Consider the following 25,486-nt stretch of genomic DNA (forward strand, 5'->3'; position numbering starts at 1 on the left):
CGGTATCATCCTTTTTTTGTGTGTGTAGCGTTGTTGGTCCTATTCGCTCGGAAGAATAGCGTAAACAGTGAATTTCAGCCGGCTACGTGAATTCCGGCTGGTTTTTCAACCAACTAAACGACGCCGTTATACTAGCAAATTCTAATTAGTAATTATCATGGCATGATTAGTACCATAAGTGTTGGTGCATATTGATTTGAGTGATGTGACCGTAGCTTTGCATTGTAAATTTGCAATATTTTTTATTTGATCGATACATACTACATGAATACATCCACCTCCACCCTTACCGTCAGTGCCAACGTATAACATACATACACTGTTGTTCGATAACTGATACAGTTGACTCGACCATGGCAGCTTCTTGCTAATTACAGTACTATTTGAATTTTTGCCAAACATGTCCCATACGGGGAAGATTTTGCTTCTATTGACGCAGTGGACGGTCACTGCTGCCAGTGCCACGTGTCCAGGTGCTTCACCACCGCTTGCCCATTTCGTCCTCTTCATGGAACGGCTTGGCTGAGAAATTCATCTACAGGCATCCACACTGCAAAAGAAAAACCCAAAAGTGTTCGTTTCATCTAACAGTGAAAAACCATCTTTTTCAATCTGAAAAGCATCTGGATCTTGACGAGTACCATTGTAGCCTCAATATCAGATTCATCAATTGTGATGTGAAACGACAGTGCCTTGAGTGTGCAAAGAAACAGTATATCTGAATTCTAAAAAGTGACTTGAGTGTCTGCCCCACTGTGGGTGAAGATGATTGGATCCTTATCAACAAAACCAGTAGGAATCTTCCAAATGCCTGAACAGTGTGATGGGATTTCCTTTCCTTAACGACAAGCACCTAAATCAGAAAAAGCATTTAATACAACCACAAAGCGCATAAAGAGTTATAATCTTATTCAGAAAGTAATATTACTAAGGAAACAAGTGCAACCTAGAAATTGTTATAACCTCTCTTTTGTCATTCATGATAAATCCTCAAACGCCAATTTGATGCAATGCTTGTAAGGCAAAGCAGTAGGGCGTTTTTGAAGCAAGAAAGTTAGCCTCACATAGCCTTGTTCTGCATGTTGATAAATGACCCCGCCTGAAGAAAATTAATCTCAGGTTAGTTGCACCCTAACATCAGTTACAAAATCAAGAGATTTTAAAATGCTGAATCAACAATGAACATATAACCATCCAGGGAAAGAAATGAGATTGAAGGTAGCATTTTCAAACAAAAATAACTGGAACAATAATCAAAGAAGTATTAACATTACAACTTGCCTTTATTGGTATAGGAACTAGATCAGCTTGATCTTCCAATATCTTCAACTAGACCCCACTTTTTCGCTGAAGTATGAAACCCATCAATATCTTTATATATCCATTTATTTAATTGATGTTTGCACACATTACCTGTTGACTCCAGTAAAACAGTGAGGACTGGAGTGATAACTACAAGCAAGTGTCATGGGAACAGCCACATGAACACCCTTCGGCAATAAATTTCCAAAGAAATATGGAGCTGTTCCAAATATTGAAGATTTCAAACAGGGCCGTCTAACTGCTGAAGTTGTCAAAAGTACAATATTGTAAGGGAAAAGTATGGGATCCAGATAGAAATTAGTTTGTAAACTGTGGCAATATATTGCATGAGAAAGGGTCATTGTATACAATAATGAACCAGTTGTTTGCAATGACGAAAAAGTAAGAAAACAAAGAGGTTATGTGCGTGAAAGCCATCATAGACTGTTGTTGCTTCTACTTTCTCCTATATAGCACAAGGTTCCCCTCCTCCCCCAACACACCCCCAACAGAAGATTTAGCATAGAATTGGTGCATTGCCACATGCTACAGGCCTGCAAAAATCAAATTGTTTTGCATCTGAAGTCTTTGGCAAACCAAAGAAAGATAACACCTTAAATATGCTAAGGGGTGCACACAGAAAATGCTATTTTTTATCCCTCAGTAAACTTGAAGTCCAAAAGAATTGGCAACACAAAGAGGCCTATCAGCCTATGTCTCTTAAATAGAGCAGGGAAGATCGAATTAGTCACAGAATATTTGATAAGGCATCTACATTTTTTAAGTGGGCTTTGCACTATTTTATATGAAAAAAAGAAGAAAAATGCACCTATGGTTATGAATCCCATTGGAACCAGCACATAGCCTTGTCAAGAGAGAGTCCCTGAAAAGATGCCATATTGGCCTCCTAAATGGAATTATCTCCAACTTTCTATACTAAAGCTCCTATTGGATTGCAAACAATCAAAATACAATTCTAGAGTAACACACAACTATAAATGCATAAGTTCCAAAAATAATTCAAATACGAGTATAATTTCTTAGGGTAAAAATTAAGATTTTTTTACTTCCAAGTATCTGTAAAAGTAAACATCATAGGCAAGTTCTACAAATAAAAAAAGCTGCAAAATGGATCAATCTAAACATTCTTGAATGACAGACTCCAATTTTCAAACTAGAATAGTTCAGTTATGATTATCATAGAATATGTAATGTATGTAAAATTTTAATCGATTTGACACTGAAAACAATCTTGTAACTATAAAATTTAAATTTTAGCTTAAGTGTTAAACATCAATCTGAATTCAGAACAATACATTCAACTTAATATTTTTGAAATAAAATTTATATCTATAAATTCACATTCAACCTTTCGTATCAAAGCTCAATATAAATCTGTAATCAATTTTTAACATATGGCTCAAAATTCAAAACTTAATACATTTAAATTCTGCAAAACCAGGATACAAATCTATACCCAGAATGTCGTTCAATGTCTTGGATTGAGAGAAGACAAATGTGTACCAAGAGTAGGTCGGTATGAGTATGTCTGGCAGCTTAGGTCCATAAAGGACAGCCACTTGGTAACTTCTAATGGCTCGGACTCTTACAACCACACCCTGGCTAGACACAAATTAGAGGATTTATGACCATAAATGGCAGTTAATCAACTTGGAACCAGTCGATGCAGAAGCTATCAAAGTTCCATAAGCATGTGGATAACACAGAAGTTTGGAGCTTCAGCAAGTCAGGCTGTTCCTCAACTAGTGCTTCTATACTCTTCTGGAAAGTGAGAAGTGCAAAATTGAAGCAATTTGAGGGCATGGTTTGGGACCATACGCTGTTCAACTAGTGCCCTCAAATGTTCTTGTGTTGCTCCTAAACATTGACAGCAACAGCTCATAACCACAGAAAATTCATCCATATCTTATCCTAATGGACTAGAAAATTCTTCTCACAACTTGTGATAATACAAGGATACAATGAATTAGGAGGTTCATAAATTGTTTTTACAAACTAATATTTCTTTCAAAGGAATATGATTTGATTACTCCGGATCGCCACCTCATTGGTGACATAGACGGCAGCACCTCATAAAATTGATGGATACTGCCATGCTAGGTAGTTGAACAAGTAGTGCACTGAGGATAAAGTCATTTCTCATAACACCTGACTTTACATCAAATCATATGAAAGCAAATGGAACAGTGTTACGAAAATGCTTGCTGATGACACAGCTCCTTTCCACTATTCAAGGAGAAATTTTTCCTAGGCTAATGTATAATTGTATACATCAAAAGATGTAAGAAAAAAAATACTGAGCTATGCTAAAGCTTGTTGTTGGCAGATTCAAGGAGAAAGTTATGTTTCATCTGAACAGGAACAGTTCAGGCATTCTCTCCTACATACATTCACAGAAGAAAAGGAACTGCCAAGGCTACAGAGATGTTGTACAAAAGAGAGAAAAAAATGGCACGTGTCTTCTTCATAATTCCCTTCCACAGTGCACACAAGTACACAACCTTCCATCTTCCCTTCTGCAGTGCACACAAGTACACAACCTTCCATCTATGACCCACCAGACTTAGTTTTTTAGATGCATATAAAAATGATCCAAAGACCAAACTGAGGCCAGAATGAACTGGATCTCTGGTTCCATCTTTTCCCCCAGCTAAACTGCTGGCCCGATCTGGTTTTAATAACTATGAATCTAGGTACTAACTCTGAGCTTTACAAGATAGATCCTCACATCTTGAAAACAGTCTTCTAATAAGATGACGAAGTAGAGATGTTTTTACCTCTTCTCAAGATGTCCATCGTCCACGAATTGTTCAGAACCGAGATATTGGCAGCCATGCAATACTATTTATACTTATCATTCTGATGAGTCAGGACTACTAGATTGTTTTCACGGTAATTCAGCAATCATTTGTTGACATTATTGACCTGAAATACATTTGCAAGTTTGCATACAGACTATTTGTCCTCAGCTCCACTACACTGGAGGTATGCAACCGAAAGAACCAGGGTACGTTATCATACTGGACTTATAACCCAACCTGTATTCCGACTTGGTTTACATATTCTTACTGTTCGTTGAGATCTACTTTCCAATCTCTCAAGTATTGAGTAAGTTATCAAGTCTGGAGTCAATCCCTGTAGCTTCAGAGTTTCATAAAATTTATGAGCTTCTGTTGTCTTCCCACGTCTCTCCAAACAGTCTAGTAAAATGTTATAGGTTACAATATTAGGAACGCATCCCTGTGCAATCATCTCATCAAATAAGCTGCATGCCATATCAACCTTATTGGATTTCCCAAAGCACTCAATTAATATGCTGTAAGTGAAGACATCAGGATCATATCCTTTCTCTTGCATATCTTTGAAAAGCATGTGGGCTTCATCGAGATCTCCATTTTTTCCAAGGCAATTTATCATAGAATTGTAGGTGATGACATCAGGCTTGCAACTGCCATCCTCCATTTCCTCAAAAAGTTCAGATGCCTTATCAACTAAGCCAACCCTACCAAAACTTGAAATCATAATATTGTACGTGAAAACATCAGGAACAACCCCATTGGCTTTCATCTTATCATAGAGACTGCTCATGAAAGACACCTGCTTCAGCTTCCCAAGAGCAGAAAAGATCATATTATACATTCCAACATCTGTAGTAATCCCCTTTTCAGGCATCATATGCAGTAGATCAATAGCCTCTGCTGTCTTTTCTGCATTGCATAGTGCCTCAAGCATTGATACAAAAGCATCCCGGTCTCCTTTTTCATGGGAACTCCACATACGACAGAATACACTATGAGCCTCACTTGCATGCCCAGATTTGCACAGTGCCTTGACCAAATAAGAATAAACTGACCTATTCAGATGTCCACTACAGATATCTAGAATCTCATTCAGCCTGTGGAGTTGTCCCCCTGTTGATAAAACATCCAGCATAATGCTATATGTGAATTGATTGGGTTGGCAGTCACTCTCAATCATTTTAGAAAGCATAAAAATCGCCTTGTCAACCATCTTGTTCTTACCAAGAGCCTCAATAACAGTATTATAAGCAATCAGATTAAGAACACATCCTTTGGACACCATTTCCTCCAAAAATGAGACAAATTTAGTGGTCTTCCCAGCCTTTCCAGACATTCTAATTAGTATAGTGTATGTGTATGCATCTGGATCACAGTTGTTTTGTTTCATATCTTCAAAGACTTGGTAAGCTTGGTCAACCTGCTTGAGACAAATTTCTACTTGTCAATGGATTATATGCAGTTAGGTCGAAACTTTTCTTGGGAAGGAACAAAAATTCAGGGTTTCTAGAAACAAATTTTTACTGCTGCAAAAGCACTAAAATGATGACTCATGGTACACCATGCCCTCCACCTCCCTTACTATTAGACTCTGTCAAAGCAAGTTAGCCCATGGCCCACCTGTAAGCATAGTATTAAACAGCATTGGTAGCACCGCAATAGTGTCCACTATAGCCGTAGAAGCCCTCTACCAGACTACCACTACCGTTACAAGGAAGTGGACCAAAGATAGTGTGTTGGAAATTAGTGGCCGCTATTGCAAGCCGCTATTACTGTTGTTAGGCTGCTATTCGCTATGTGGATGGTTCAAGTGACATTGTGGATGATTCCAATGGTAATCAAAATATTAAGATAGTGATTTGGACCATGATAAAGAATGATGGGATGATTGATGATATCCTTTTCAATTGATATAAAAACTTAATGAAATTTGTCTCCATGTGTCGTCTTTATATCTTCATCATTTATATGCTTCTTTGTGATTTTATGTTATTAAATGTAATAATTAACTAAAAACTTCTATTTATTTTAAGAAAACATGATATTAGTATTGGCATATGCTGTAAATTTTGACTATTTTTAATATTCCGCTATTGGGACTTAGGGGACATTCAGTTCCGTTTCTCATCAGAATCGGAAGAAACGGCTCCAAACAGGAATACTGCCGCTGGAATCGGAGCAGAAATGTTCTGCATTTCCTTCAGTGGTGGCCAAAACGCTGATCAGGTGGTTTCGCACCGATTCAGGGAGCCAACACCTTCAGCTGTGCTTTGTTCTGCTGAAAAAATTACAGAAGTGCCACCATCTCCTTATCCATTCGGCTGCACTAGGCTGGGGTGGACGGACGGGATTCAGTAGTGCCACCGCGCCGCCTGCGCCATACCAGGAGCGCCCACCTCTCCCCACGCTCCTTACCCGGATGGCAGCCTTCCCACACATCCCGACCTCGCCAAGCACCGTCTGACCCATCCGCATCGGCCTCGCAACGCCCCTCTACCTTGCCACTGCCGGCTGCGCCCGACGACCTCACTACCGCCGCCACAGTACTAGTTGATGTTGTTATATGAATGAATTAACTTTACGTACAGCCGGCAGTGGCAAGGTACCAACCACCTACAGACCACAGAGAGTAGAAGCTCATCTTTACGTACTGTGCAAGTACCATCTAAGTTGCACAAATTTTGTCCCCAGGAAATATTTGAGTAAGGTATCTCTCATACTCGTGATTCCTAATATGCTCTGGTCATGTGATCAAAATTAAACATACCAACAACATTTTTAACACAACCATTCCTACTTCTTAAAGTTAGCACAGCATGACATAAAACATCGCTAAATATATGCGATTCGTGATCATTATCATACCATTCCAGCCTTGGCAAGCGCATCAAGCAGCATGTTATACGCAAATATGTCCAGCTTGTAGCCCTTCCTCCGCATCTTCTCATACATCTCGAACCCCTTCCACACCTCCCGACTTCTCAGATAGGCCTGCACAAGGCACTTGTAGGTGTACCCGTTCAGCCTCAGCCCCCACTTCTTCGCCAGCTCCAGGCACCTCCCCACCTCCACGCCCATCCCGACCAGCAAATTCACGGTGGAGATGTTGACAGGCACGCCGTCGCGCTCCATCTCCGCGACGAGCCGCATGGCCTCGGCGGGATCGGCGCGGTTGCGGAAGAGGAGGACCAGGATGCGGTTGTAGGAGAAGGCATCGTGCCGGAAGCCGGGGAGGGAGGTGGCGGCGAAGCGGAAGAAGCCGAGCGCGAGGGAAGTGTCGGGGGCGAGCGCCTTCATGACCTCGGAAGCCTCGGCGGAGGTGAGAGTGAGGCGGTGGGAGCGGAGGTAGTCATCGAGGTCGAGCAGCGGGGTGGGGGACGCCGGGGAGCGGAGGATTCGGGCGACGGCGCAGATGAGGTGGCGGCGCGGTAGGGAGTAGCCGCGCGTGTCAAGCGGGGTGGGGGGCGGCGTCGGCGAGACGGTGACGGTGAGGGAGGGGCCCGAGGGGGACGGCGTCGCCGCCGCGATGCGGCCGGCGTAGGTCGTAGCCAGGCGGCGGGGCATTTTGGCCGGCGTGGATTGGCGTTTGGGGGCCGCCTGAACTGAACCCTCTCACACAGCTTCTACAGGTTCACTGACATGTGGGGCACCAATGTCTGGGACAGCATGTCAGTGAGTCTTCTCAAGGGGGTATTTAGTTCCCCCAATTTCTAGAATTTGGCACTATGCAAAAAGAAGATTCCCTGTCATATCAAACTTGCGATACATGCATGGAGTACTAAATATTGACGAAATAAAAAACTAATTGCACAGTTTGGTTGTACTTTACGAGACGAACGTTTTGAGCCTAATTAGTCAACGTTTGGACAATTATTACAAAATACAAACGAAATGCTACAGTAGTTAATGTGGCTACTGTACCTCTGCCGGCCCCGATTCCGCGCCGAACTAAACGAGGGCCAAGTTTGCCCTTCTCTAGTGGAGCTGGAGTTCAACGGTTAAACCCTATCTTCCGTTTTTGGGATAACTAAGGCCCCGTTTGGCAGCGCTTCTCCACCGGTTTCAGGAGTCGTTTAGAGCTGTTTTCTGCCAAACGGGGTAAAATGAAACGGCTCCATCGATGAAGCCCCTAAAAACGTGCTCTCACAGAGCTTTGAAGTGGGAAGGAGCCAAAAATAGTGGCTTCTTCCGGCTTCACCTCATCCTATATGGCGTTCTGTGAGAGCATATTTTAAGGAACTCTATATGTAGAGCTGTTTTGCCAAACAATTTATCAAAACGGCTCTATCTCCACTGATAGAGCTGTTCATGGAGCTGAAGCCCCCAAAAACAGCTTCCTTGGTGAAGTGGAGCCGTGCCTAACGGGGCCTAACTTTTTACCGTCTTAACGTATGGCAACTTCTCAAATAGCAGCTTTAGGTTTAGCACTACGTTAGCAGAGAGAGAAAACGATACACATTTATCACTTTTGCTCGCATGGCACGCCAGCTCTGCTGTCCAGCTCGGATCCGAGTCAGCAGCTCCATACGAAAAGTCAGTCATGCCCCTCCTTTCATTGCCATAGATTAAAGGATGGACGGCTCAGGATAGCTGCAGACAGATATGCGTATACTTGTATTTTTAAGATATTTATTTTTTATCTTGTAAAGGAAAAAAGAATGTATACGACATCATCATGATGTCCACGGCTGTACAAACATATAAGCAAGCATGCAGTGCTACTCGCACCACACGCACGCATCCAACGTCGTCACTCCTTGTAGAAAACTCTGCCGCCGTCGCCTGTACCACATGCGCAGGTGCCGATCTCCTCTGTCCCAGCTTAGATTTGGCGCTAGGGAATGCAGATCCGGTGGTCCGCCACCCTGGTCACCATGGAGGAAGTCGCTGTAGTCGCTGATTCGCGTCGTTTCCAACGGAGTCAGGGGCTCGTGCGAGGCCCCTTCCCCATGGCGCGCTCAAGCCGACGAGGGGGCGCGAGCCCCACCCTCGTCTGAGGAGGAGGATCCCGCGCGCGCCGCGCTCGTGGCTGGGCCCGGCGTGGCCGTTCAGGAGGGATCGGGCGGAGGCCCCGTGCAGAACTCGGAGCCAAGTCGGACAGAGGCCGAGACTACGGTTGGCGGCGTCACCAGCGTGCACTTGACGTCGGAGCACTGCAGCCGGCTGAGGCGGAGGAGGCAGGACGGCAAGCTCCGGGACGTCGACAGCGCGGCTGCTCGAGGCTTCGCCACGCGCGTGCGGGGTAGGCACGTCGGGGCGGAGCGGCGTGCCGCTATCGTCGGTGGAGAGCGGCTCCGTCTCCTATGGCAAACGCCGGCGTCGGCGCGCGGCCGTGGACTTGCAGGCTGTGGTCCCGGCTGCCTCGCCCCCAACTTCCCCTATGTCCTGTCAGCCGCCACCATGGACCCCATCATCGGCCATGGCCGGAGCTTGAGCGAGGAAGGGATAGAGATAGAAGAAATAGATGAGGGTCAAAATTATCATTTTTCATGGCCGGTCTATGCTGTCAGGTCGAGTTGCCGTGCTACGTCAGCAAAAATAGCAAGAATATATCAAATGCTCTCTCTCGATGGTAAATACGTAGGAGCAATTTTAAGAGTGTTATCTGAAGAGATGATATTATAATGGTAAAAAGTTAACACCATGTTCACTTGACTTATAAGCCATACTTTTTTCGGCTAACCAATAATATTTTTGTCTGACGATAAATCAGTTAACAATGTAAGCTTCAGCCTATTCGTTTAGCTATAACTTATCGTAAACGATCGTAAATTTATTTTTCTCGAACACAACCCATCCAGGCAGCCAGCCGTAATTGTCCCCGAACCAACGACCATACTGACCAGCCACGGAACAGGCTCCACATCAGCGAACCGAACTGGGCATAAATATCCCTCCGTTTTTCCTCGCTGCTTCTCCCAGGCGGCCAGGCCTCGTGGAGCTCCTCCCTCACCCAGCCAACCTCGGCCAAATTTCGAGAACCTTCTAGACGCCTCGCGCGCACCACGCCAATCTGCTGCTGCTCACGATGGTGCGCCTCCATCAGCTCCTCTCTCGCGCGCTCGCATCTCACCAAATCCTCCCTTCTACCACCTCCAGCGTTCGCTCCACCCCGCGGCTGCTCCTCCCTCTCCGGTCGCCGCCGCCTGCTCCTGCTCCCCACGGTCGCACCCTGCTTCCCATCATCGTATCCGCGTCGCGGCAATACGCCTCGTCGACCTTCGGGAGGCGAAAGCGCTCGTCGCGGCCGCCGATGTTGCTGGGGCGGAAGAGGGCGAGGAGGCCGACGCGGAAGGGCCCTGGCGAGCTCAGCGTGCAAATTGGCATAGAGGAGGCCCTCCCCGACGATCCTGAAATCCTGGTAATAGCTTTGGGGCCCTAGTTTCGCAGTTTTGAACTGACGAGGCAGGTTTTTTCTCAAAATAAATTGAGTATGCATCTGAAGCCACTTTGTGGTATTTCCCTTTGCACATTTATACGTAATGTTAAATTGGCATTACAAATGTGCCCATCTCACTGCAAATTGCTGTGCAGAGCATTGCAGAAACTCTTCGGACAGATGTTGAGAAGGCAGCGAAGCTGGCCCTCAACGACCTTGAAGGCTCAAATTACATGACCAGAGATCCTTCTGTTTGCAATGTGAACAAGTATGCTAGCATTGAGGTCTCTCTGCTGCTTTGCGATGGTGATTTCATCAGGAAGCTCAACAAGGAATGGAGGGATGAGGATCATGCTACTGATGTTCTGTCAATGTCTCAGCATATCCCAGAGCTTGATATTCCCATTGTATGGCATCCTACCAAATAAGTCTATTTATTTTGGATGCTTCTTTTGACCCATTTCGTTATTTGTTTTGTTTTGCTTCGACAGCTGCAGTTGGGTGATATAGTAATTTCTGTTGAAACAGCTCGACGGCAAGCAGAAGAAAGGGGCCACACACTTCTTGATGAGATAAGAATTCTCATGGTTGGTTTGTTTTCCTCTCTTTATTTCCTAATAATGTTTAACTCCAACTTCTCCAATTGCATCAATGGATCAATAGTTGTGTCGTTGTTGTCAGATTTATCAATATAGTCATGTTCAGCTTTGCTTCAATTTGTACCTCCAAAGGCAAATGTGATGTTCAGTTCACACCGCACTTTTGAACCTTCACAATAGGAAAACACAACATTAAGAAAATTTGTATCAAAGGCATAAAAAGCTTATGGCACTATTTTAGTGGAGCAGTATCTGAAATTTAAAAGCTGCCTGCAAAAATAGAGACTACAGGTCATGGCAAGTTGCACGATGCACTAGTGCTCAACTGCTTATTTCCATCAGCCATTGTGTATCAACAGCTGAATGCCTCTATGCATACTTCTTTGCCATTACTGCTGTATTTTGTGAAGCATCCTGCATATGCCAGCCAAAGAGCTTGCACACTTTTTTGGCTAACTGACTTAAACTTCAATAGGTGCATGGGCTATTGCATTTATTGGGCTTTGATCATGAACTCAGCAAAGTGGCTGAAGAAGAGATGGAGAAGGAAGAAGAACATATGTTAAATACTCTTGAATGGAGAGGAAAAGGATTAATTAAGAGTGCCTATGATATTGCTACTGGTATGGAACATTTACAAAATTCTGTTGGTAAGTTTCTTCTGCATGTTTTAACCATTACAGAAAAGAAAATGAATGCCAATCTACGTCACTTACCTATGGATTCACTCACTGTATACAGAGGCTGATAGCAACATAGAGAAAGTGATAATACAAAAGAAACATCAACCCAAACTAAGCCATATCGTTTGTGATATAGATGGTGAGTTGATTGAGCACCTAGAAATATATTGGCTTCTAATTGAATCTTGCCAAGTTCTAGTGTATAATTTCTTCCGAATAAATTGGTAAGGTACTATTGTGGATTGTGAAGGAGGCCTGCATGAAGAATCAATAGGATCTTTGAGAGAGGCAATTGCATCAGGAGTAAATATTATCATGGTTACTGAAAAGGTGGGTACTAGGTATTTGTTCACACAATACTAATGGCACTGATCTGAAGTGGAGGCTAATCTTAGAATGATTTTAAAATTACCATTTACCAATCACATATTCACATGCCAGCTTTCCCAAGACAGACAGTATGTGGAACATTTGGGAACATTCTCATGAAAGCTGATAAGAGGATGTTTAGATCTTTATTAAGTGAATTTAATTATGTCAATTGTTCCTAATTCTCTTTGAATGTATGTGTTAGTCGCTGAAATCTTACTCTTGGTAGTAGCAGAATTCTTACTCTCATCGAGAGAGGATGACACTAGAAGTTTGGGCAATTTTCTGATTTATTTTTCAATGCCATACCAACCTGAGGGGTTGGGGATACATATTTATAGGCTGCTAGTCAGCCAAGCATATGCCAAGATGCTAAAACAGATGTTATCCTAGATGCTAAGATGCTGTCCTAGATGCTAAGGTGCTGTCCTAGATGCTAAGATGCTGTCCTAGCCAGTTAAGGATGTTGTCCTTGATGCTGTCCTTGAGCAGCAAGACCACCATGCAGCCACAGGGATGATGCAGCCCACAAAGACCAGCCAACACAGAGACTTATCCCATCATTCTCTCCCTAAGTCTTGTGCGTCGTCTTGTGGGAAAGTTGAACCATCCCGGTCCTGGAGCAGAGCTCAAGGAACTTGATCCTTCCAAGGGGCTTGGTAAGCAGGTCCGCAAGCTGGTCCTTGGTGTTGATGTAGCTTGCCTTGATGCTTCCTTCCTCCAAACAGCCTCGGATGAAGTGGTACCTCACCCGGATGTGCTTACTCCGTTCATGGAAAACGGAGTTCTTTGCCATGGCCAGAGCGGACTTGCTGTCCATCCTGAGCTACACCGCTCTAGTGTCTCCGCCGAGGAGATCATCAAGCAGTCGAGCGAGCCAGAGCGTCTGAGTCGAAGCGGTGGAGGCCGCTATGTACTCGGCCTCGCAGCTGGACAGGGCCACCACCTGCTGCTTGACCGACTGCCAGCTAACGAGGCACTTGCCAAGGAGGAAGAGGATCCCGCTCGTGCTCTTGCTGGTGTCGATGACGCCGACGTGGTCGCTGTCGCTGTACCCGACGAAGTGTGCCGCCCCAGGGCACCTAGGGTAGTAGAGGCCGTGGTCGAGAGTCCTCGCAACGTAGCGGATGATCCTCTTCACAGCCTGCTGGTGCTCCGTCGTCGGTCGCTGCATGAACCAACTAACGTAGCCGACGGAGAATGCCAAGTCCGGCCGTATGTGGGCGAGGTAGCGAAGGCTCCCCACAAGACGCCGGTACTACGTAGCGTCCACCTCCTCCGTCGTGCTGTCGCGGCTCAGCTTCAGCCTCTCCATCGGAGTGAGAGCTGGGTTGCAGTCGGTGAACCCAGCTAGCTCAACAACGCGCTTGGCGTAGGCGGTCTGTCGAAGCGTGATCCCGGAGTCATCCTGGTGCACCTCGATTCCCAGGTAGAAGGAGAGAGGCCCCAGGTCACTCATCTGGAAGGTGGTCTTCATCTCTTCCTTGAATGCCGCCACCTCCGCATCCTTGGTGCCGGTGATCACCAAGTCGTCAACGTAGACACCCACCAGCAGAGCATTTCCTCCACTGCCCCGTCGGTAGATGGCCGCCTCGTGCGGGCTTTGCTCGAAGCCCATGCCCTTTAGCGTGGAATCCAACTTGGCATTCCACGCCCTCGGTGTCTGCCGCAAGCCATAGAGGGCCTTATGCAGGCGGAGCACCTTGCCCTCCTTGCCGGGGATCGCAAATCCTGGCGGCTGGTGCACGTAGACCTCCTCCTTCAAGTCGCCGTTAAGGAACGCCGACTTGACGTCCATGTGATGAATACACCAGCCCTCCTGGGCAGCTAGCGCAAGGAGGAGTCGCACGAACTCCATCCGTGCCACGGGAGCAAAGGTGTCGTCGAAGTCGACCCCCTCCTGCTGCACGAAATCTCGTGCCACCAAGCGAGCCTTGTGCTTGACGATGGCGCCGACTTCATCCCTCTTCAGCTTGTACACCCACTTAAGGGTGATCGTGCGGTGACCACGAGGAAGGTCAGCAAGCTCCCAGGTGCGGTTTTTCTCAACCTCATCCATCTCCAATTGCATCGCGGCGCACCATGCCGCCTGTTTCTCGGCCTCTGCAAACGACCGAGGCTCGCCGTTGTCACACGCAAGGTGCAACTGCGCCTCCAGGTCGCGAGGCACCAGTACCGACACCGGCTGGTCACCGAGAAGGTTCTCCATCGTACGGTACCGCAATGGCTCGCCGTCGTGGTACGCGTCGATGCGCTCCTCGTCGTGAGAGAGCGGAGTAGCGAGCTCAACCGGGCTGTGCTCGACACGAGCTGGTGTTGGAGTAGATGTGCCCGGAGAGGTGCCTGTCGGTGCTGGAGAGCGTGGTGCTGTCGGAGTAGCAGGCGCCGGGGGCGGTGGAGGCTCGGGGACTGGGGTAGACACGCTCGTCGAAGAAGAGCTGCCTACTCCCCTAGCTCCCTCGAAGTGGACGTACTCGACAGTGAAGTCGTCGTACGTCGGAGCCGAGACGTCGTCCACTGCCTTGTCCCACGCCCATCCTCGCCCTTCGTCGAACACAATGTCGCGCGCCGTGCGCACATGCTGTGTCTTCAGGTCGAGGACGCGGTAGGCCTTCGAGCCCTCCGCGTAGCCGATGAACATTCCCGGAGTGCTCCTGTCGTCGAGCTTGCTGATGTGGCCAAGCTCCTTGGCGAACGTGAGGCAGCCGAAGACCCGTAAGTGGGAGACCGCCGCTTGCGCCCATGCCAAGCCTCATACGGCGTCCTGCCGTCGAGCGCCTTGGTAGGCGAGCGGTTGAGGATGTAGACGGCCGACATCGCCTCTCCCCAGAAGACAGCCGGCATCCCCCTCTGCTTGAGAAGGGCCCGAGCCATCCCCACAACTATCTGGTTGCGCCGCTCGACGACGCCGTTCTGCTGCGGGCTGTACGGCGCGGAGTAGTGGCGCTGAATGCCCTCATCAGCGCAGTACGACACGAATTCAGCCGCCGTGAATTCGCCGCCGTTGTCGGTGCGCAGCACGCGCAGCTTGCGGCCGCACTCCGCCTCCGCAACAGCCTGCGAGTGCCTGATGGCGTCCGCAGTCTCTCCCTTGCTGCGGAGGACCATCACCCACATATAGCGGGAGAGGTCGTCGACAAGCAGCAGGAAGTAGCGTCGTCCTCCCGGTGTGGCCGGTGTCACCGGGCCACACAAGTCCCCGTGCACAAGCTCGAGCCTCTCCTTGGCTCGAAAGCTCGCCCGCTGGGGAAAGGGGAGTCGCCTCTGCTTCGTCAACACGCAGACGTCGCAGAGCTGCTCCACATGGTCGAGGCATGGCAGGCCTCGCACCATCTCCGTGGCACTGAGCCGCTTCAGGGCCTCGAAGTGAAGGTGCCCGAAGTGCTCGTGCCACTGCCACGCCTCGTCATCCCGACGAGCAGCGAGACAGAGGGGTTGTGCCACCTGCGCGTTAAGGATGTAGAGTCGATTTGCGCTTCTGGATACCTTGGCAAGAAGGCGACGACGGCGATCCCAAATCCTCATGACTCCATCCTCAACCACCACGCGCGAACCGTTCTCATCCAGCTGTCCCAAGCTGATGATGGAGTTCCTCGACGAGGGGATGTAGTAAACTCCGGTGAGCAGCATGTGCTCACCAGACACGGCGGTGAAGATGATGGAGCCGACGCCCTTGATCTCCACGCCGGAGGCATCCCCAAACTTGACGGAGCCTCGGACGCTAGAGTCAAGTTCGGTGAAGAACTCCCGTCGACCGGTCATGTGATGGGTGGCGCCGGTGTCGAGGCACCACCCATCAGTCTTGTCGTTGCCGGAGCCGTCGCCGAGGAGGGCGTGTGCTTTTGGCTCGTCAAGGTGGAGGAGAGCCGCTGCGGCCGGTGCTGCTAGAGGTAGCTCGATGCTTGCATGTGCCATGAACAGAGCCGGCTCCTCCTCCGCCTGTGCGACGTGGGCCTGGCCGCGTCGTGGCTGTCGAAAGTCCTTGGCCCAATGGCCAAGCTGGCCGCATCTCGTGCCGGCTTGTGCTTGCCGGCGGCGCCGCCCTGGGCGTCTCCGCGGGCATCACCCTCGGCACGTCCTCGCACCCCGGCCTAGGCGTCTCTGTGCGCCTTGCGCGGCTTGCCACGCTTGCGGCTGCCTGTCGCGGAAGAAGGCTCCCCCTTCTTCCGGTCACCTTGGCAGGCAGCCCACTGCTCCCGAGTGAGAAGGAGCTTCCAGCCAGTGGTGATGGGCCCCGAGAGAGACTGTGGCTCATCGCTGTCGACGACCTTGAGGCGACGTATCGCCTCCTCGATCGACATCGTGGAGAGATCCAGCAGGGACTCGAGCGAGCGAGCCATCTGCTTGTACTTCTCGGGAACGCAGCGGAAGAGCTTTTCGACAGCTCTCTCCACGCCGTAGGTGTCATCGCCGAACTGTACCATCTTCTGCAACAGAGTGTTGAGATGGAGAGCAAAGTCATCAATGTCCTCATCTGGCTTGAAGGCCAGGTTCTCCCACTCCTTGCGAAGTGCCTGCAGTGTGGACTTACGGGCGCGGACGCTGCCGAAGCGTGCCGCAGCGATGGCGTCCCAAAGCTCCTTGGCAGTCCGCTTGTTGGTAAGCGAGAACTGCATCTCGGACGGGACTGCAACGATGAGGGCATCCAGTGCCCGTCGATCCTGGTCGTAGTCGACGTCACCGTACCGGACTGTCTCCCACATGTGCCGCACCTGGAGCTTTACCCTCATCACCGCAGCCCACTCGAAATAGTTGGTCTTAGTGAGGGTAGGCCACCCACCGCCGGGGCCGACGTCCCTGACAACAGCCTGGAGCCCGTGATAACCACGGTACCGATCCGGGGAGAGAGAGCCACGATGCCTGTGAAGGCCGCGCTCTCCATCGACCCGTCCGCCACCGTTGCCGTGCGCGCCTCCTCCAGGGGCGCCACCGCCGTGCGCACCTCCTCCAGGAGCGTGTCCGCGCCTGTCTGGGCTGCCGCCGCGCTCGTGGGCGTGCGCGGTTGCCCACTACGTCGCCCGCGCTCGCGCTGCCTCCCTCCCCAGCAGCTCGAGGTCCACGTCGGCGCTGTCGTCAGCAGAAACGGAGCTGCTGATGCTGCCGCGCAGAGCCTCGACCTCTGCTGCCGCCGAACGCGCTGCATCCGCCGCCGTCGTTGCTTCCGTCTCCGCTCTGGCTGCTGCCAGCTCCGCCGCTGCCAGCCTCGACGCCCTTGCCGCCGCCGCAGCGGTCTCTGCCGCCGCAAGATCGCGTTCCTCTGCTGCGGCAAGTTCGGCCTCCTGCCGACGCCGCGTGCTCGAGGCGACCGAGCGCTGAGACTGCCCTGCGGACATGACGCGCTACCGGGGGACTACTGCGTGGGGAGAAGGCTGCTTCAGACAAGCTGCGCAGAGGGAGAGGAGTGAGCAGGAGCGGCCGGAGCTGCTGCTGCTCCCAGCTGGAGCTGTTGCGCGGCTGGGAAAGGAGATGAGCAGGAGATGCTCAGGCTACAGGATAATACGGCTCTGATACCACTTGTTAGTCGCTGAATTCTTACTCTTGGTAGTAGCAGAATTCTTACTCTCATCGAGAGAGGATGACACTAGGAGTTGGGGCAATTTTCTGGTTTATTTCTCAATGCCATACCAACCTGAGGGGTTGGGGATACATATTTATAGGCTGTTAACCAGCCAAGCATATGCCAAGATGCTAAAACAGATGCTATCCTAGATGCTAAGATGCTGTCCTAGATGCTAAGGTGCTGTCCTAGATGCTAAGGTGCTGTCCTAGATGCTAAGATGCTGTCCTAGCCAGTCAAGGATGTTGCCCTTGATGCTGTCCTTGAGTAGCAAGACCATCATGCAGCCACAGGGATGCTGCAGCCCCACAAAGACCAGTCAACACAAAGACTTATCCCATTAGTATGTAGGCTAGTTACATATCTTTTATTGATTGAGAGAATCTATGAAACAAATACTTTTAGAACTTATACTTTATGTTAAGTAACTCTGCAAGCCTGCCAAAGAAAAATTCTATTATACAATAATTACTTTTTTTTACTGAACTCCAATAATAAGTAATACAATATCATGTGATCAACGAACAATTAAAGCATGTCAACAACCTCTAAGAATCTTATCACTTCATATTACTTTTTTTATTATGTGTTGTTGATATTTTGTTCTTTATCTAGAGTCGGGCTTCCACCATTAGAACCTTCAAGCTTCTTGATTTCCATGAAAAAGGTGATTTTATTTCAGAGACTTCACCTGGTGTATTTTTGCAGGTACATTATATCCAATTTATTTGAATAAGAATTCAAGCTTTGTAGAGATTATTTATCAAAACTGTGTACTTGTGTGCCATCCAATATTATGCATTTGCCCAAAGCACATTTTATATATTTTTATTTCACATAATTTCAGAAGTCCTTTATATATGTATGTGTGGTTCACTAGTTTAGCATAACCAAATTGAGTTCCTTGTCATTAACTTTGACCAAACACTCTTTGCTTGATATTCATTTTTCTCCTAGGAAATAAATGGCTTGTCAAAAAACATGTAAAGTTACATGGGTTGGAATGAAATGTTGCCTTGTTGCGCGAATATGACATGGTTAAATACTTAAATTTTGAACTATTCAGGGCAAGGTTAAGCTTCTTTAATTGCTGCCCTGTCCATGTAAGTTGTTTCTGCAATTATGTAATATATATTCCATCAGCCGCATACAAATGAAAATATGTTAAATTAAGATGTTTTCTCATGCCATCATGCAAGGATTATGTCGAAGGAAGTGGTACTGACTTTTGAGCTCTCCCATCATTTTTTTCCTTTGTTTATCTGAACATACACTGGTGTCTTTGAATCTTCCCTTTTCTCAAATGATACTTGGTGCCCGAATAGTTATATTTCTGCTACATTTGGTTCAGGGTTCACTTGTCTATGGAAGGGATGGCGAAGAAGTTTATAGATCAGAACTGGATTTAGATATCTGCAAGGAGGTAATTACATAATGTCATTGAATTATTTCTATACTTATTATGTAATTTTATCATATATTCTTTTGTTAGATGTGTTTTTTTTTTCTGTTGAAGTTTTAATTCTGCACCCACTATTCCTTTATTTGGAGGTATTGGCCATTTTTTTATTAATTGGGTTGTTATTTGTTATTGGTTTTGGATGGTATAGGCATGTAATGCGCTCCCCTTGAGCATGAGCTCTTTTTTTCATACCAATGTTTCCTTCGCCTCTGTTAACAATTATGTATCTCTTTTATTCATTTTTGTTAAAAAAACTCTCTAGGCATGGAAAAATCATCATTTATGTTACTTGCAAGTTTTGCAGGCATTTCTGTACTCCTTCAAGCATAAAATTCCTCTTGTCGCGTACTGTGAGGAACAATGTCTAACCTTGTTTAGACACCCATTTGTTGACTTGTTGCACACTGTACATAATGAAAACAAGGTATGACCTGTAGATATTTGCTGTACAGACTTATGTTCTAACTATGATAGGCTTTATGCAGTTGATGCAAGTTTGAATTTCATATTATCAGGTAAAAGTGATGCATTCAATTGAGGACCTTTTGGAATGTTCGTCTATTCAGGTTTGTCTTGTACTCTTGCTTTAATGTTGGCAAGCATATAATGATGTATTGTATTTATAAGGCTGGTAGGCTTTTCTTTTTTGATTATTTTGGACAATATTGTTAGTATCTGGTGCATATCAGTTGAACTTTTTTTAAGTTGTCACAGAAGTATGATATTAAAAAGAAGAAGCTTTGAAGTAGTAAATCTATAGCCTTTGATGAGATAATAAGCTCATAGCATCCTCACTCTTAATGTTCCAAACTGTAGGTCTATTTATATAGATCATCCAATGCACTAGCAGGTAGCAGGAACAGGAAGATCGCCCTGCTTACCAACACAAATCTTGAAGCGGCACTATTAGTAGTTTAGTAGGATAGGCTTGTCAACCTGTTCTTAGGTTGTCAGTTCAAATTATCATCCTGAGTATCAGCTTGTAAGGATCCTTATTATTTCTGTACATAAAAAAACATTGAGCAACCTAGGAGGAACTTGGTGACTTATATTAGTCTTGGGTGGTCTGGGCGAGCAACTGAGCTAGGTTCTGTTCCTATATTATCTTTTTAGATGATAAGGTAAGATTGTTGAGGTTCTGTAGGTAAACAGAGATGAAAGAAGAAATGTAGTATGATTAATAAAATGTCAAGGTAGCTCATAAAATGTCTTTAACAAATCTCTTTAACAAAAAATTGTAGGAATAACAAATACTGTGGAGCAGCACTCCGTACATCTTCAACCAATCAGATAAATAGATTTAGATCAGTTTGATTTCAATTGGATTTACACTATTTACTTGTACATGCAGAAATTGCTTCTTTTTGACAGTGCCAAAGAGGATTCATCTGTCCTATGGCAGCATTGTTCAGAACTGACCAAAGGGAAAGCACATGTTATCAAAATGCATCCAAATACAATTGATATTGTTCCCCTCAATGCTTCAAAGGGTGGTGGTATAAGAATTCTACTTGATCATCTTGGAATAACAAAAGATGTAAGAATTCATTCCCATTAAAGAACTGTATTTAGTGTTCATTTTTGTGCCTTGTCTCAATCTGTGGATTGCTCTGTTAAAAACTGGAAGTGCTGATATTAGAGTTTTCTTATGAATGTCGTTTACCCCCCTGCAGTGTGATCTTGATGCTGTTGGAGACTATACCAGATGGCTGAGCAATAAATGATTCAAATCATTACTGGATCGTTCTTAAGAAGAAAAAAAGTGGAATGGTAGACGTAATGCATGCGCCAAAGGAACAAAATTATCACTTTGGACATGTTTGCTCTGAAGGGCTTACCCAGTGCAGAGAGCTCCCGCTCGGTGCAGGGTCTGGGGAAGGGTGTCAGTGGCAAGCCTTACCCTCGCCTTTGCAATGCGAGGAGACCGCGACTCGAACCCGGGACCTTCCGGTCACAGGCGGTAAGACTCTACCGCTTGCACTAGGCCCGCCCTTCACATGTTTGCTCTGAAGGTTGAAAAAAATTGTATGTTCATAGCACCATCCTTTTTAGTTGGCAATTCTTGCATTTTTATATTTTGGAAAAGGAAGGGGTGGTGAATGAAAATTTAGAGATTTCCTCCAGGTCATGCTTAAAATTCGAAGTATGTAATGTCAGTGGAAACTTGCCTTATAATAAAGTTTAGATAACATAAATTTCTTGCTTGTCTTCTGAACAGATCATTTTGTTTGAGATACATGGAAAGAGAATTGAATGGGCCACAGCCTTGGGCAACTGGAGCTTATCTTGTGGCCTTTGCTTCTGTCCAAAGTCATCTGCAACACCATTTTAACTCTACGTAAAAATTTTTATAGTTTGTTTTGTGTAGCGTTGATAAACGCTGCTAAGCAAATGTGTTAATGGTTCATCCACTTTGCTGATATTTGTTTATATGGAAAGAATGCTGAGTATAATTGATGAGTAGGAATTCGATGGAGGCATAGATAACTGTATTTTCTGCCATGTTGAGCTTTGTTATGACTCACCCTTTCTCATTACATCCATTTGATTGATCAACCTTCATATGGATCGTGAAATAAAGCACAAAAGAAATCAGGTTGATCGCAGAAGGAAACATAGTTCAGATTTTTCATGTATAAAGCACACACGAAGCACAGCTGGTCAATGGGAAGTGGAGACTTGTCACCCTAGTTTTCCCTTCGTTGCAGATCAATATGCATGAGTGCATCTCTCTTGCTCTGGTGTGCATATGATTTAGTGCTGATGTTCAAATGGCTGGTGTCGCTAGTTCTTGGCACTATAGCAAATGAACCATTTGAGGTCTTCTTTGCCATCACCTTGTTGCCTGGCCTTGGTATGATGATTGACCGTTGGTTCATGTCTAATCGTACTGAATAGCTTTTACATGCTCTCATCCTCTTACTGTATGAAATTTTCTTCGCAAGGTCTTGAACACTTGTAGCATCAGATACAGATGTGAATGATTGGGCCTTCCCTTGGTAGTAATTGGACAGCCCTTTCCTGTGGAAATTGTATTACTTTAAAATGAATTTGAATGCTTTGCATATGCAGTAAATTTTATGAAAGTAATGTTGACTATTTGTGTTTTTATAATCATGGTATTGTGTTTATATCCACTCATTTTTTTTTCCTTTCAGCAAATATACATGGTGAAGTTGAACTCTGTTGCATACTTATCATAGGTCTTGTGCAAAGGGGAACCTCTACTAGTTAGCACAGAGCAGTATCAACTTTCGTTAAACTGAAAGTGAATTTGCAAGCTTTTTATAACAAGTAACAGAAGATTTGCCAGTATAACACAAGATAATAGTGCAAAGAAATCGCAAATTTATTTGAGCATTTGTAATTTTGAGGCTATATCTATCTCGACCGTTATCAGGAATGTAAAAGTTACAAAACTATTTTGTGAAGCATGGTGACACATTGTGATTTATTTGTAGAAATTGGACAAACTTCCATTATGTTTTTTTTAAGGAAACTGGACTATAAACAAGCATGGTGTTGTTTTCTCTAGATTAGTTACAGTTGTGTAGTGGAAGACAATATATGCACCTGATTGGAAGCTCATCTAGCAGCGAGGATAACTCATACAGGGGACCCTCGGCATTCAGATGCAACGTGCTCGAAGATGCTGAGGATGGCTGAGAGGGATGACCGAGTGGGGAAGAAGTTGCATCATCAGACACATTTGAAGCTGATGAGCACAAGGACCCACTGGACGCGCCTGAGAAGGAAGCCGACTCGGAGTGATCATCACCTGGTTTATTGCAAATCTCCTTGTGACACAAGGGTACTGCATGAGATGCTAAGTTGTAAGGCTCTGCCATTTCATATGAAGCTCTGTTCAAAGTTTGGAAGGCAAAGGGACGCAGCTTATGTGGATATATATAGGAGAAAAAGGAAGAGCTATTCAAATGGTTAGATAAGCGTCTTGTTTAGTCAGATAAATTTTATCAACTCGGGGCCACGGAGCGAGTGATAGTTACCCTTACTCCATGTGATCTTTCTTGATAGATTACCATATCGATATTTCTTTTGCTATCTAATTAGTTATAAATTCTCTCTCTTCGTTGTTGACAGGAAGGAAGGAATGGACATCAGTCAGTTATTTGGATAAATCCATGATATCCTGATGGGGAGCATGTGGAAACAACGCCTTCTAAGCTGAGACAGACAAGCATCTTATCTCAAGCCAAGAAAAAGAGTTAACCCCAGCGGATTAGGAAGGATAAGGTAGATTATGGCTTCAAGGAGGTGCTTTCTGTTAGCTTGGGGATCATGCCTAGGGTGTTAATAATGATAAATAAGAATGAGATTAGTTTGTTTATTGTGGTCTGGTAGACTTTTACTGCCAGTCGGCTGGATCTCAGTCAGGTCGTCGTCAACAATGGATATGCTCCCTTATCATGCACACACGTCTCTTCTCAGGAATAATGATGGTTAGTTGGTGCTGTTTTCTCCAAGATATTTACAAGAGAAAAAAAAAATCTTTGCTTCTCGTAAAGCTTTTATGAATCACTCCTATTTTATTAATCTACTGGCTTAGTTACTTAGGGCATTTTTGGAACTCATTGATTTATATAAAAAATATTACAGTTCCACACAAATATTGCTTAAGGGTGTTGCGGCCGCTGGTTCCTACAGAAACAATTGTCAGTTACGTGCATTACGCGTAAAGGGTTATGCATCTGAATTCTGATGCATCTGTATTCATATTGCTTTAGGACTTTAGGAGCCTAGGAGTGAACGCTTACGTGCAAAGGGTGATTCTCACGTTACGGTTAAGCCACGTAGAATTTCTAAATTTATAATTGCATATGATTTGTCAAGCATAAAGCAATAAAAAAGGGAAAACAAACTCTGCATTTGTCCTTGGGAGACTACTAGTAACTGAAGACTTCTCTGCAGAAACACTAAACGCCAGAAATGCATCCAAGGAGGAGATACCCTTACTGCACTTGCAACGTTACGTGCAAGCTTGCAACGACGGTGCCGGACGGACTTGGATAACTCAGTGACCCACACCAGGTAGCGAGAGAATGCTTGGTCGCCTTGTTCCACTGCATGTCTAAGGACCTGTTTCGAACGCAGGAATTTCACAGGAATCACACAGAAATTTCACATAAATCAGTTCGATTTCACAGGGAAAACGCAGGAATGGGGAAAAAAATCCCGCATTCCAAACATGCCCTAAGCATTTTTTAATGGTTTTCAGTTGTGCTCAATGGACCTGTAAAATCTACATTGGCTGCTCGACCATTCCTCTCACGTTTTTTTTTCAGAGAAATTCCCCTCAACAAAAAGAAAATTGAGTAATGCGTTCGCTACAGTAATGTGAGGGTTACTGTCTCCGGGGAAAAATTGATGGAGTTTTTTATTTTTGTTTTCCATGTGTAACTTTACCGTTATTTTTTACTACCACAATACATATACTTATAGTGCCATGTATATAAGATTATGAAGGTAACCTTGAAGACAAGCCTACACATATGATTCCTTTTTCAAACCCGACGTTATAAATACCTGGTAGTTAAACTCGCTGCTGCACTAAATTTTTTAAGGCCAGTCTTTATCACAGATAAGCATGTTCGCTTGTTGGTTTCAGCCAGTCCAAACCAGCCAGCCAATAGTGTTTTTCTCTCACAGCAAACCAGCATCAGCCAGCCCAAACCAGCCCAAAAACCATCCAGCGAACAGGCCTAGTGTTGAGAGAAAGGGCATGCTTTATAATCCGGGTCATTGGTCTTTGTGGCCACTTTTCAGTTCCCACGGCGAACATACTGCATTCTATAGTACAGTGGCTGATAATCTCGCAGCAGGTTTTCGTTCCTAGCTCTTGCTTGTTCTTTAGTCAATCTTGGACCCATTCTAGAAACTGTGCTATCTAGAGGGATAATTTTTTTATCTATGTACTCTGTATTTAAGCTTTGAATGGAATTTACCTTTTCCCCAAAAAAATACCATTGTTGATGGTCAAATATCAACGTTTGACCATATTTGGTCATATCGTCAAGTATTCAAGCTGGCGTGACAGATTAATTTGCCTTTTTCAGTTCGATAATGATACGATAAGGATGTTCGCCCGTGACTCCCGTCCGGACGTGCTCCCAAAAAATCCCCTCCGCTCGTTGAACTCCTCGTGACGCCTCCATCCCCATCCCTGCCTGGACGCCACGCCCAACTCCGCGCTAGCTGCTCGTTCGCTCAAGCCACATCCCGCTCACGATGCTTAGTTCCCCATCCTGCGCCGCGCTCCATCTTGCACTGCGCGACGTGCCCCATCTCCTCCCTCACC

At 45.9% G+C, this 25,486-nt stretch overlaps 3 protein-coding genes across 15 annotated transcripts; 1 reads left to right on the forward strand and 2 right to left on the reverse strand.

The window, feature by feature from the left end:
• Positions 1 to 238: 238 nt before the first annotated feature.
• Positions 239 to 7,725, reverse strand: LOC136463108 (pentatricopeptide repeat-containing protein At1g51965, mitochondrial-like). Of its 7 annotated transcripts, XR_010760914.1 has the most exons (8): positions 6,987 to 7,725; positions 5,346 to 5,541; positions 4,101 to 5,234; positions 1,414 to 1,564; positions 1,282 to 1,347; positions 964 to 1,099; positions 642 to 853; positions 239 to 550 (listed from the first exon to the last, which is right to left on the reverse strand). XR_010760914.1 is itself a non-coding variant. In XM_066462141.1 (2 exons), the coding sequence occupies exons 1-2, from the start codon at positions 7,683 to 7,685 to the stop codon at positions 4,339 to 4,341; spliced, it is 1,902 nt and encodes a 633-aa protein (XP_066318238.1). In that variant the 5' UTR covers positions 7,686 to 7,724; the 3' UTR covers positions 2,931 to 4,338. The 7 variants fall into 7 exon arrangements, 1 of the variants encoding a protein (XP_066318238.1); XR_010760910.1 differs by having other exon boundaries at positions 1,414 to 1,561; positions 4,101 to 5,541; positions 6,987 to 7,724; XR_010760909.1 differs by having other exon boundaries at positions 4,101 to 5,541; positions 6,987 to 7,724.
• A 2,296-nt stretch (positions 7,726 to 10,021) lies between these two features.
• On the forward strand, positions 10,022 to 23,709 carry LOC136466926 (endoribonuclease YBEY, chloroplastic-like). 7 transcript variants are annotated; one of them, XM_066465450.1, is made up of 13 exons: positions 10,022 to 10,482; positions 10,656 to 10,907; positions 10,992 to 11,087; positions 11,575 to 11,749; positions 11,841 to 11,921; positions 12,012 to 12,112; positions 18,324 to 18,416; positions 19,060 to 19,131; positions 19,475 to 19,594; positions 19,686 to 19,736; positions 20,522 to 20,707; positions 20,844 to 21,130; positions 23,272 to 23,709. In XM_066465450.1, the coding sequence occupies exons 1-12, from the start codon at positions 10,150 to 10,152 to the stop codon at positions 20,892 to 20,894; spliced, it is 1,611 nt and encodes a 536-aa protein (XP_066321547.1). In that variant the 5' UTR covers positions 10,022 to 10,149; the 3' UTR covers positions 20,895 to 21,130; positions 23,272 to 23,709. The 7 variants fall into 7 exon arrangements, with proteins under 7 accessions (XP_066321547.1, XP_066321546.1, XP_066321545.1 ...); XM_066465449.1 differs by lacking the exon at positions 23,272 to 23,709 and adding an exon at positions 22,767 to 22,902; XM_066465448.1 differs by lacking the exon at positions 23,272 to 23,709 and adding an exon at positions 21,389 to 21,526.
• LOC136466927 (protein OXIDATIVE STRESS 3-like) lies at positions 21,841 to 23,278 on the reverse strand. Its single transcript, XM_066465455.1, has 2 exons — positions 22,744 to 23,278; positions 21,841 to 22,191 (listed from the first exon to the last, which is right to left on the reverse strand). The coding sequence occupies exons 1-2, from the start codon at positions 23,016 to 23,018 to the stop codon at positions 21,858 to 21,860; spliced, it is 609 nt and encodes a 202-aa protein (XP_066321552.1). The 5' UTR covers positions 23,019 to 23,278; the 3' UTR covers positions 21,841 to 21,857.
• Positions 23,710 to 25,486: the final 1,777 nt, after the last annotated feature.

This window comes from Miscanthus floridulus, chromosome 7, assembly GCF_019320115.1.
Source record: "Miscanthus floridulus cultivar M001 chromosome 7, ASM1932011v1, whole genome shotgun sequence".
NCBI classification, from domain to species: Eukaryota; Viridiplantae; Streptophyta; class Magnoliopsida; order Poales; family Poaceae; genus Miscanthus; species Miscanthus floridulus.

What these genes read in the sequence shown, in the direction of transcription:
- LOC136463108 (XM_066462141.1), bottom strand. Translation starts at nt 7,685, where the DNA reads ATGCCCCGCCGCCTGGCTACGACCTACGCCGGCCGCATCGCGGCGGCG. An exon ending in CGCTTGCCAAGGCTGGAATG is followed by an intron (nt 5,542 to 6,986) that starts GTATGATAATGA and finishes TGTCTCAAGCAG; the next exon opens with GTTGACCAAGCTTACCAAGT.
- LOC136466926 (XM_066465450.1), top strand. Translation starts at nt 10,150, where the DNA reads ATGGTGCGCCTCCATCAGCTCCTCTCTCGCGCGCTCGCATCTCACCAA. An exon ending in CTGTACATAATGAAAACAAG is followed by an intron (nt 19,595 to 19,685) that starts GTATGACCTGTA and finishes TCATATTATCAG; the next exon opens with GTAAAAGTGATGCATTCAAT. An exon ending in TGGAATGTTCGTCTATTCAG is followed by an intron (nt 19,737 to 20,521) that starts GTTTGTCTTGTA and finishes TTGTACATGCAG; the next exon opens with AAATTGCTTCTTTTTGACAG.
- LOC136466927 (XM_066465455.1), bottom strand. Translation starts at nt 23,018, where the DNA reads ATGGCAGAGCCTTACAACTTAGCATCTCATGCAGTACCCTTGTGTCAC. An exon ending in CTAGATGAGCTTCCAATCAG is followed by an intron (nt 22,192 to 22,743) that starts GTGCATATATTG and finishes CAATTTCCACAG; the next exon opens with GAAAGGGCTGTCCAATTACT.